Consider the following 12,122-nt stretch of genomic DNA (forward strand, 5'->3'; position numbering starts at 1 on the left):
GGTGGACATAAAATGAGGGGTTTTCCAGATGTTTTGTGCTACATCTCCCACAGTCCCTCCGTCCCTCACCATGCTGCCTTAGGTTGATGGGGATTGGTCCAAAGTTGCTTGTCTTAATACTGGGGGCTGTAGGCTCTAAGGAGCTGGTGAATTGTTTTCGTAAAACAGGGCATCTGTTCTCTCATACACAGCTGCAGTTAGGAAAGTTAGCCAGTATGTTGTACTGTATTAGATTAGACTTGTTCAGGGAATATCCAGATTCAAGTCCTTGTTTAGCAAGGAAGCTCATTTTTTGGCCATACCTGTCTCTCAGGGTTGTGGAATGATGGGAGTACATGGTACAGGGACTATAAGTAATATAGAGAATCATAAGAATTTTAAAAGACTACCTGATACTCTTCTTTTGTTGAATGCCTGGAATCTGAACCATGATGTGTCAGAATCAGAGAGAAGATACAAAGCAAAGGAAGGAAGATCTTCATTTCCACCCAATAGTCTCATCAGTTTTTTTTTAATCACACTTGTTGTTTGTAGATAGAGCATCTCTATGGCTTGACTGTCTTTGAGAACTACCTGTATGCCACCAATTCTGACAACGCCAATACTCAGCAGAAAACTAGTGTCATCCGAGTCAATCGCTTCAACAGTAGTGACTTTCAAGTGGTAACACGAGTGGATAAAGGTGGAGCTCTACACATCTATCACCAACGACGGCAACCCAAAGGTAGATAAGGCAGATCTAAAATGTCTGGGGATAAGGGAAAAACTGGGATGGGGTTAAACAGTCTTGTTTGGTTGGTTGCTTGTATAATGTTCTTGTTTGACATTCGAGATCTCTTTCATGATTGATCTCTGTGAAAGGACATAAAGATGGTGCTTTCTTCAGACAAAGTGTCAGGAAAATACAGCTATGCATGCACATAGTCTCATACAGACATACTCATGATACTCATAATTAAAGTCATCTACTGGAACATGGATATAGACTCCTCTTAGACAACTTTGCACCCAATTTTAGCACAGCATCAGAAGGCTTAGTCCATTATTTGCAACCCATTTGGGGCTACTGCTTAGCCCTTTTATCCCAGCTGTTTTCAGTATGGCCTTCTTTGTGCTAACCTGTGTTCTGGTCATATCTTGCTCACTTAGTATCACAGAGATTGGCCCAGCCTTTTCTTTCATGTATCCCATTTTCACTCATACCTGATCAGTCCATTCTTATGGCCCAATTATCATAATCTACATAATGTCAGCCCGACTAGCAACACGTTCTCTCTCCCTTTTCTTCTCCTTTCCCCCACTCTTAGTCACCTAGCATGTGGATTGTTGATCTACCCATCTCCTGCTTGATTTTAAGTAGTCCTCCATACAGCTTGCTTACCATGGTGTGAAGATAACCCACTTTCCATTTGCTGAGGCAAATCAGCCTCCATCTCGTAGGCAGCCCAGTCCTCAGGTAGATAGGCTAAACAAGTTTAAGGTGTTTCAGCATAAAAGTTGTATTTTCCCTAGAAATAGAGCACTACCTTCCATCTACGCGTTGTTTGGTTGCAAGGGAGACCAGAATCCTGGCTTCTACAAACACTTTTTCTTAATGGGTTGGTCAACTGGAGAGTATGAAGCCTTGAAATTGATTGACTTGTCCCTGGCTTAATGCATGTATTTGAAAGGATTCCACTCTTGTGCTTTGGAAGCCTGCATAACAGGAAACTCCCTTCCCAGGGGCTGCTGGGCTTGGGAAAGCCCTGGGTCCTCATTTCTTTTCCTCATGGAATTTTCTTATAATCATTTCACTCCATCATAGAAAGTACAGACTTCCACATAGGGCCACATTTTTCCTTCTCCTCCCCTTTTGAACAATCAGAGTGGTATGTATGCTGTGAGGTGACCCAAGAATCATCTTCAGGCAACACTTACCCATTGATTACATCTTGGCTGCACAAATTAGAACTATCACTAGATGACAGTCAGGAGAAACAAAACGTTTATTTCTTTGCTGCCACCTAATGGTCAATAGGTCAATTGATTGACAGGTTAATCATTTTGGAGAAATTACATGGATATACCTGAGCCAGTCTGGTGTTGTGATTAAGGTATTTGGTTGGAGACTGTGAGTTCTAGTCCTGCCTTAAGCATGAAGCCAGCTGGGTGGCCTTGGGCCAGTGACTCTCTCTTTGCCTAGGAAGGAAGCAAGGGCAAACCACTTCTGAAATCTTGCCAAGAAAACTGCAGGGATTTGTCCAGGCAGTCTTCTGGAGACTAGGATGGGGAAAAAAATTGATTGGAAGGCATGCTGGGGCTCATATTTTGTATGGTGATTGGTGGTAATTCTTCCTGTGATTGGTGACATTTGAATTTTAGCTAGGAAAACTGCCAAATTCTTTTTAATTGTCTACTTTGTGGTCCCAGAGGCATCTTGGTCAAGCTTGTTAATGATGTCTATGGATGATATTTAATTGTATTTTGCTGTGGTATCATATGACTATTGATCTTTATATACACTGCATAGAATTTCTTCAGCTTGAAGCAGTAGATACATTTTATAAATAATAAACCTGCAGGGTGATGTGTCATCAAGGCACACATCTCACCATGATGAGCTGGTCCTTCAAACTTCTCTAGAAACACAGAAAGAAAAGTTCAAGTCTCTTGTGGTAAAGTCCACACCCATGTTCAGTCAACTGGTGCTTGGGTTGCTGTTTCATTTGCTGACTAGACAGTAAATAGTTTCTGAAATAATGTCATTTGAACTGGGTCAGAGGGATTAACCATTGGTTTTCTACTGACTCCACATCATCTCAATCTACTAGGCATCCTTCTCTGATATCCTCAAATGTGCCAGGAAGGATGTTTGGACATCTAAAATACTTTACACCCAGAACATAACAAAAGCAATAAAATGATGTGGAATTACCTTTAAACAATAGCAGTAAAACCATCCACTGACCAGCTATACAAATTCAACCAAAGAGAGTGATATTTTTCTTTTTATAACCCTCCTATGTTTTCCCTCTGCTCCTTCCTTCCTAAGCATCAACAGCTGCCGCATGCCTTTGGGTTGGAAGTTCTCAGAACCTCTTTCTGGAAGAGTGATTGTGTTGGTGTTTCTCTTCAAAACACTTATTTAACTATGTTAATTTTTAATTGCCTACTTTGTGGTCCCAGAGGCATCTTGGTCAAGCTTGTTAATGATGTCTATGGATGATGGACCACTTATTTAACTTACAATCCTTGAAGAAGTACCTACATTCATACTAGCTGAATTAGGCCATTTGGTGGCTTCAGTCCTCTTCCCACTGGTTGACTCTAGACTAAATCACTTCCTTTTTAAAATTTTAATTCTATAATCTCAGCTGCAAAAAAGGACATTAAAGCACAAGGAACAGGGCATATGCTCCAATTTCTTGCCTAATAGGAAAACTTTAAAAAAATCCTATAATATTGAAAATACATTTTGTGAAACAGAGCTGAAATTCAACTTGCTGCATGCCTTATGAGAAAGCATCATTGTAACCATTAAAAGTTGCCACTGCCCCTCATCCTGTGTCTAATACAACTTCTACAAAAAGAGAAAGTCAGAGAAGGATAGAGCTAAAATGTAGTTCAAAAGTTAAGTGAAATATCCTCAGCTAACAATTCTCATTTATCTTATTAGGAGTGATGTCTAAGTTACCTCAAAACACAATTTCAGAAGCTTTAGTTGGAGGCAGAATGTGATGGCCAAGAGTTTGATTGACATTTCTGGCTTGGGTTATTCCTTTGTGATCTGAGCAAAATTGCTCTATCTACTGAGTTGTCATTCCAATGCAAAGACTAGGTGCACATGGTATGTTAAGCAATAGCTTTATTACCTAAGCCACAACATATAACAACCAAGCCTAAATTAAGCATACTTCATGTGGTGAAAATCAGGCCATAATGTTGGTGTTTCTCTTCAAAAGACCAAGTTGCAATCCTTGAAGGAATACCTACAGTCATACAGGCTGAATATTAAGTTAATCATAGACGAGATTTCTTAAGACTCCAGGAGACCCCCCTGTCACGGGTTCTTTTTTAAACCATGCCCAATTAGATTGACCCAGTCTCAAGAGAGACACAAAAGCACTGGACCCTGGACAGCTGGTTTCTTTATATCTCCCTATAAGGGTTAGGAAGATGTCTTATTCTGTAAAAACAAACATATAAAAATGATGTGGGTGCTTCCTATATTCTGTTCTATGGCTATCTCTATACTATGCCTATGGCACTATTCTTACAACAACTACTATATTCTATAATATTACTATTCAATATCCTAAACTCTCTTACACTTACCTATATACTACGCTGTATGCTATGCTAGTATGCATCAACGTTTCTTTCTTAAGCCTGTTCTGTCTTAAGTCCCCTTTCTCTGAGATTTCTTCTTCTGTTAATGGCCGGCATACAGAGCTGTTGCACCTTTTATATGTTATGCTTTGTCTTGCTGGGCCTCTATACTTCTTTTTCTCTCTTTTGGCCCATCCACTCCTTCTGAAGGAAAAACACCTTCTTTTGTTTGGCTGCTGCACTCTGTTTGCTGGGGGCTGCAGAGCTCTAAAATACGCATGTCCTCCTGTCTCCTCCGACACCTGTGTCAAGGTTGCTGCTTTATTGGCAACCCTGCTGTGCTGACACTGGGGAAAAGGCTGAAATGGAGGAAAAGAAGGCAGTACAGGTGCCTGCAATTTTCTCAAGCAGCCTGCTCTTCCACCCCCACACCCTCCAAATTATTCATCCTAAAATTGTAAACAGTTTAAGCATGCTGACTTTTTAATTGCACTTTTATTTGCTGGCTGTTTTGTTCCCAGTTGCTAAAAATTAGGCTTATGGTTTATGTAAACTTGCACAAATATTTCCAATATATAAAAACAAATAAGTCCCAAGAAACATCCCAGTTGCTCAGGCAATATTTGCACTGCCTTTAGACTTTTTACAAGAATAGTTCACATAATTTCTCTTTGCTCTGAAATACCACGTTAGATGTATGCTTGGCAGGAATTTCAGCAACTTGTTAGCCTTTTAGCCAAGAAGAAAATGTTGAGGCTTTAGGTCACATTGAAGTCCAGGAGCTCACTGATATTTATGAACAATGTACATAGTGTGAATCGAGAGCCAGTTTGGTGTAGTGATTAGGGCCCCAGACTAGAAACTGGGAGACCAGGAATTCTAGTCCTGCCTCAGGCACAAAGCCAGCTGGGTGACTTTGGGCTAGTCCCTCTCTCTCAGCCCTCGGAAGCAGGCAAGGGCAAATCACTTCTGGCAAACTACTCAAGAAAACTGCAGGGACTTATCTAGGCAATCGCCAGGAGTCAACACTGACTACAAAGGCACCAGATAAATAAAACATAGTATGAATAGATGTTGTATAAATTCAAATCCACACAGCTGTTGACTTTGTTCTAGAGTATCTCCAACAATTCAGCTGTAGGCATTAATACCCTACCACCATATAATTATGGTATAACCACCAAGGTTGTCTATACATGCCCTTGTTGCTCATGATCAGTCTTAAACATCACAGTAGAATACAACTGAAATAGATAACTGTTATCATGAACTGAATGGGAGTTTTTCTTTGTTATTAGTGAGGAGTCATGCCTGTGAAACGGACCAGTTTGGAAAACCAGGTGGCTGTTCTGACATCTGTCTCCTTGGAAATAGCCACAAAACTCGGACATGCCGGTGCCGGTCAGGATTCAGCCTTGGCAGTGATGGGAAGTCTTGCAAAAGTGAGTTGCATGCTGTGAGTCAGAGTGTGCTGTGGTTGGGAGACAACTGAACTGAAGAGGAATCTGGCTTAATCTGCTACATCCCAGATTTCAGGGAAATCTTCTTTGGTATTTCATTGCTTTAAATGGTTACCAGGGCAGTAAAAAACAAAGAGAAAAAGAAAAAATTTGAACAAAAAATAAAATGGATTTTAACTTTTTTGGAAAGAGTGTGAAAATGATCCCAGCTGAAAGGTATCCTAAAGTTATCTCAATTTCTAAGGATGTTTTGCAAATATAGTTATCAACAGCAGGTAGAGATGAGAGGTTCATGACTTGATCAGTCATCTTCTGCCAAGCTCACACACATTTGTGCCCTTGCCCTTATTTCTCAGTGTGGAAAAGGGGACAAAGGAAATCAGTGAGAACCGGATTTGGAAGGAAGAGTTGGAGTCAATCCAAGCAAGAAGGGGGGGGATTCTCTCAACAAAGGGCAGGGGAGAAGAGAAAAGTAGGAACTGAAACAAAGGGAACAGAATACTTTAGATTCATGCACTTCTGAGGAGACTTAATTTGAGGGCCCTCTATTAATCTGCAGAAAGAAAATCATGGCCACAAGCTATGAATGAGACCCTGCATAGGATTTTAATAAAAGGCCTATTCATTAAAAACTCGAATTCAGAGACCACTGAAGTGGTAATATAGTTTCCAACAGCAATAACCTCTTCGGTAGGGGAAGAGGTCCAACCCGCCACTAATGCAATCTAAACTGAGAAACAATCTGGGGAGACTGGATGTAGGAAAATTTGTCCCCCCCGCCCCCCAAAAAAACCCCATTGTTGCATTATAACACCCCATCACATGCTAGGCATTTCTGTTAGTACAGACTAGTAAAATCAGTCGTACGCTAACAAGGAAGCTAGCATGGAAAAGTACCAGCAACAACATGGGGTAAAGCCTCAAATTTCAGGAGGCAAGCCCCCGCAGCTTGTCACGTGCTCAATCGGAGCACATGATCCCTTGCGCTTCATGTATTACCATATATAGTTATGAGCTTGTAGTAGGTAGTGTGACGTATATATGCTTAACCCTGCCCTCTGATGTACTCAATAAAAGAGGTTTCCAGACTCCGGTCTGGGCGCTCTCATCCCCCTCGAAGGAGAATCAGTTTGGTGTCTTCTTTCCCCTCACTCGTGAGAGGCCCGCGGTAACTGCGTGAATGTTACAACTGGTGACCCCGACGTGATTCCCAAACCGCGTGTTCGTCCGTCACCTTCCGCCTGAGACCTCCGATACTTACGCCCGAGAAAGGGCTCAACGCGTCCCAGCCGCCTGTCGGTTCCCTCGTAAGTATCGGAGGCGGGTTGTCCAAGCCCCAGGTTGCACACCTCCGCGAACTTGGAAACCTTCTCAAGGCTTCTAACATCATTCTTTCTAATCGAGGCACCCCATTGCCTCCAATTAAGCAAAAAAGGCTAGTTGAATTGCTAAAATATGTTTGGCTCAAATGTCCGGTCTATCCTGAGACTGGATCAACAAAAGTTACATTGTGGAGAAAGATTTTGAAGTATTTAAATGAGCCACCAAAAGCTCCACAGCAAATTATTGTCTCCTGCCGTATTCTTTTAGAAGCTCTGGAAGTTTATGATGTGGAGCCGAGGATGGCTGCTGCTGCAATCACGGCGCCTCCTCTTTACGAGGGCCATTTGCCATCGGCCCCCCCTCTCCCTCTAACAACAAAGGAAAGGGATGAGGGACTTTTCCCTCCTCCGGTAACTTCAACTGCCGGACCCCTGGTACGCGCCATGATAGAGGCTCGTGCTAGAGGGAAATTAGATTTGGAGGATATGCAATCTTGTGCTGCCTTCCCTGTCTCATATATTCCCGATCCCAACAACCCCAATAACCCTCCTACCCAAGTGTTTGCTCCTCTGTCTTATAAAGTTGTAAAGGATATTAAAACTGCTGTAACTACTTATGGTTTACAATCTCGCTATTCTATGGGCTTGTTTCTAACACTTGCAAATTCTTCTGACATGATGATCTCTGATTGGCAAATGCTGTGTAATATGATTTTAACTCCTGCTCAGTATGTTGTGTGGTGGTCAGAATATCAAAAACAAATTGCCCTTATTGCGCAGGGTGGTCTCCCTGCAAATGTAACCATTGATCATTTGCTGGGACAAGGAATTTTTATAACTGCCGCCACCTCATGCAGGGATTTATTAAAAATTATTCTGAATTTCTTAGCCGTCTTCAATTAGCCATCGAGCGTCAAATTGACAATGAGGACGCTGGTAATGAATTGTTATTAAAACTAGCTTATGAAAATGCTAATGCTGATTGTCAGAAGGTTTTGCAGCCCATTTTTGCTCACCCCGGAGCTACTCTTGCTGACTTTTTGCGTGCTTGCCGTATCGTTGGCACAACGAGCCACAAAATGGAGGCTCTCGCTGCTGCGATGCACCAAAATCAGCCACTTCCTGCTTCTTCTTCACGCCCCACCGGAAATTGCTTCAATTGTGGAAAGCCCGGCCATTTTAGAGATCAGTGCCGCACGCCGGGAGGGGGAGGAGCCCCAAGGGGGCGTAAACCCTCTGGGTCCTCCCGCCCCAACACCGTTTGCCCATGCTGTAAAAAGGGTTTTCATTGGGCAAACCAGTGTCGCACTAACCCACCCTTTGCTAATCAGCCGGAAAACTAATTGCGGGGCGACCAGCCAGCCCCGCCCCAAAGGCTGAACCTAGCAATGCTGTATCTTCTCAATCTTTTGAAATGGTAGCAAATGACACAGTCACATACACATTGCCTGGTCATGTCTATCTTCTTTTTATTTCTCCAAAGCTCACGCTTACCTTGCCTCCTACTTTGCCTGTTTTAATTTTCCCAAACTTAGATCTTACCTCTCGAGGCGTTCTTGCTGCTCCCTTCATGCGAAGCTCTGATAGTTTTTCAGACCTTGCCCTTGCCATGACAATTAACTCCCCACTTACAATTAACGCTGGGGAAATAGTTGCCACTATGATTTTGCTCCCAGAAAACACACCGGATGATTTATTGGCTTTAGAACATCCGCTACGCAACTCACGCCCCACGGCAGATTTTTATATCAGTGGTCGCCTTTTTTCTGGTATTCTAGATACCGGCGCTGACGTGTCCGTCATACGATCAGCAGAATGGCCTCCCAATTGGAGAACTGACGAGGCCCCATCCGTGAGAGGTGTGGGTGGCGTACAAGCAGCAAGAGTCAGTTCTGATTGGCTTCCAGTAACCTCTGCCGCAACAACGCACGTTGCCCACATAAAACCTGTGGTGTTGCCTTTACATATTAATCTCTGGGGACGTGACCTCATGTCCCAATTTCAAGCTAAACTTACGCTGCAGTAATGTCCTCTCCTTTTGTTCTTCGCTTAACTTTAAAATCTCAAACCCCTGTGTGGGTTGATCAATGGCCATTAACTTTGGAAAAATTAAATGCATTAAAACAATTGGTATTAGAACAATTAGAAAAAGGGCATATTGAAGATTCTCTAAGCCCTTATAATACACCCAGTATTTGTAATAAAAAAGAAATCTGGCAACTGGCGTTTTCTTCACGATCTGCGCGTAATTAATGCCATTTTGCAACCAATGGGGGTGCTACAATGCGGACTCCCCAATCCCAATTTGATTCCTCAAAATTATGACATGATGATCATTGATCTTAAAGACTGTTTTTTCTCTATCCCCTTGCACCCAAAGGATAGGCATTTGTTTGCTTTTACTGTTCCTGAACTCAACAACTCTCAACCCACTTCTCGCTATCAATGGAAAGTTTTACCGCAAGGAATGCTCAATAGCCCCACCATGTGTCAATTTTTTGTAGCACATGTTTTACACCCATATCGTGTGAAATACCCATCTTTTCTTGTATACCACTATATGGATGATATTTTAGTTGCGGCCCCTGGCCCAAGGGGCACAGTTTTGAAAACTTTACCTCACCTCCAAAAAATTTTACAACAAGGAGGTCTTTATATTGCTTCTGACAAAGTCCAGACCTCTCCTCCTTTTCAATACCTAGGGCACAAATTGCTTTCCTCTCACGCTGCTCCATTGTGCCCGCAGGTACAATTACCCCCAAAGCCGACCTTGCTTCAATTACAACAATATTTGGGATCAATTAATTGGATACGCCCTTATTTAGGCCTCACTACTGTCCAACTTTCACCTCTTTTTTCTGCCTTGACCAAAGGAAAACAACCAGCAGACATAATCCCATTGCAAAAGGAACAATTGGAAACAATTCAATTAGTGAACCAAGCCTTAAAAACAAAATGGGTGGATCGGTTGCTGGATGATTTTCCTCTTGCACTCTTGTTAATCAATACTTTGAACCTACCCACAGGTGCGATTGTACAAGTCACACCCTCGCTGTTAGTCCTTGAATGGGTCCACCTTTCGCATACACCTCGTTCTACCTTAACCACAAAACCAGCTCAAATGGCACTCCTCATTACTAAGGGTCACCATCGTGCAAAAGCACTTGCTGGACAAGAACCAACGACACTTTATGTTCCCTGCTCTCTTGCAACTTGGGAAACCCTTCTGGCCTCCAGTGAGCAACTGCAATTTGCCCTTGCTGACTGGCCTGGTTCTGTCTCCTGTCATCACCCTCCTGACCCCAGACTACAACTTTTGAAAACCACACCCTTTGCATGGAACTCTCCTTTTGCTTCATTCCCTATCCCAGACGCCATCACAGTTTTTGCAGATGGAAGCAAAAAATATGGTGCCTGTGCCTGGCAATCCAAAGGCCAATGGCACACAAAAATCACTCCACCACAATCCTCTGCCCAACGGGCAGAACTGTATGCTTCAATTCTGGCTTTTCAACAGTTTCCTGACCAACCCTTTAACTTGATATTGGACAGTCTGTATGTCTCACAGATTATTTCTTCTATCTATCAGGCCTATCTTTCGCCTTCTATTGAACCTTCGCTCTTGTCTCTCTTCCTCACTCTTCAACACCTCATCTCTCAAAGAACGAACCTTTTCATGTTTCTCACATAAGAAGCCACCAACCATTTCCAGGCATCATCCAAGAAGGAAATGATGTTGCCGCTGCTGCAGCCGCTGCTGTACTCTCACCTGATGCTTTTTCTCTTTCTTCACTTACCCCGTGGGAGAGTCACTCCTATTTTCATCAAAACAAGAAGGCACTGATTAAACAATTTGGCATAACAACAGCAGAAGCAACAGCTATTTTACAACAGTGCCCTACTTGCAGTAAACAAGCACACTCCATCCCTATGGGGGTAAATCCCCGAGGGACTGAAAGTTGTCAAATTTAGCAAATGGATGTTACCCAGTATCCTTCTTTCACTCCATGGAAGTACATCCATGTGTCCATTGACACATATTCGGGTTTCATCATGGCTACCCCACAAAGAGGAGAAGCCACAAAACAAATCATTGCATTCGCACATTTGCATCGTTGGGACGCCCAAAGGAACTCAAAACTGACAATGGGCCTTCTTACACAAGCACAGCATTTGCTGCCTTTTGTCAAAAATGGAGCATAATTCATAAATTTGGCATTCCATATAATAGTCAAGGACAAGCCATGGTTGAAAGAGCTCATCAAACCTTAAAATATGCTCTTGACCGCCACATCGGCTCAAGGGGAAAAAATGCCCCTGGTCTCCCAGCAGTGCAAGACACTCTTAACCTGTGTCTTTATACCCTTAACTTCCTTAACCTGACTAGCCAACCTGCAATGTCAGCTGCTTGTCGTCATTTTTCTTCTCCCTCTGCTGAACATCATCGACCGCTCGTCTATTATCGTTGCCTACCAGACCTGACGTAGCGAGGACCTGCAGAGCTCATCACCTGGGGTCGGGGATACGCCGCAGTCGCCCTCCCTGAAAAAACCTTGTGGATTCCTGGTCGGCACATCCGTCCCTGTCATCTTCCACAAAAGCTAAAAGATGAAGATACCCCTTCTTCTGATCCTGTCATTCCTCCAGCTCCACCTATTCTTTGTAACGACCGCTGCGATCAGTAAAGGATCTCAGACCGCACCGTCTTCTGAAAGGTCAAAAATGAGGCTTTTTTGGCTTATGCTGCTTCCGCTTGTGCTGATATGCAAGGCCTCCAATAACCCCCACGTTCCCCTCAACCAGACGTGGGTAATTCTGAGGTGGTGAACTCCTCCTCAGCCAACCGATCTGGACCTTGGTTTCCTGACCTCTACTTTGACATCGCAAAAATGCTCCGACTCACCGAAGGCGATGACTTCATTAGAAAGCACCATTTTTATGTATGTCCAGGATATAGAAAGGAGTCTTCATACAAGAAACTTTGTGGAGGGGCTGATACGTACTTTTGTGCAAATTGGGACTGTGTTTCCAC

At 43.1% G+C, this 12,122-nt stretch overlaps 1 protein-coding gene across 3 annotated transcripts in view; it reads left to right on the forward strand.

The window, feature by feature from the left end:
* Positions 1-12,122, forward strand: part of LRP1 (LDL receptor related protein 1) — a 304,990-nt gene that overhangs the window by 179,128 nt on the left and 113,740 nt on the right. For all 3 annotated transcript variants that reach the window (XM_088137949.1, XM_088137950.1, XM_088137951.1), the window contains 2 exons: positions 535-724; positions 5,607-5,750. In XM_088137949.1, coding sequence (XP_087994075.1) covers positions 535-724; positions 5,607-5,750 — 334 coding nt within the window. The remainder of the gene's footprint in view (positions 1-534; positions 725-5,606; positions 5,751-12,122) is intronic.

The sequence above is a fragment of the Python bivittatus genome, unplaced genomic scaffold, assembly GCF_059951505.1.
Source record: "Python bivittatus isolate LINGU-HERP-01145 unplaced genomic scaffold, Pbiv_v1 ctg000220_np1212, whole genome shotgun sequence".
In the NCBI taxonomy this organism is placed as follows: domain Eukaryota; kingdom Metazoa; phylum Chordata; class Lepidosauria; order Squamata; family Pythonidae; genus Python; species Python bivittatus.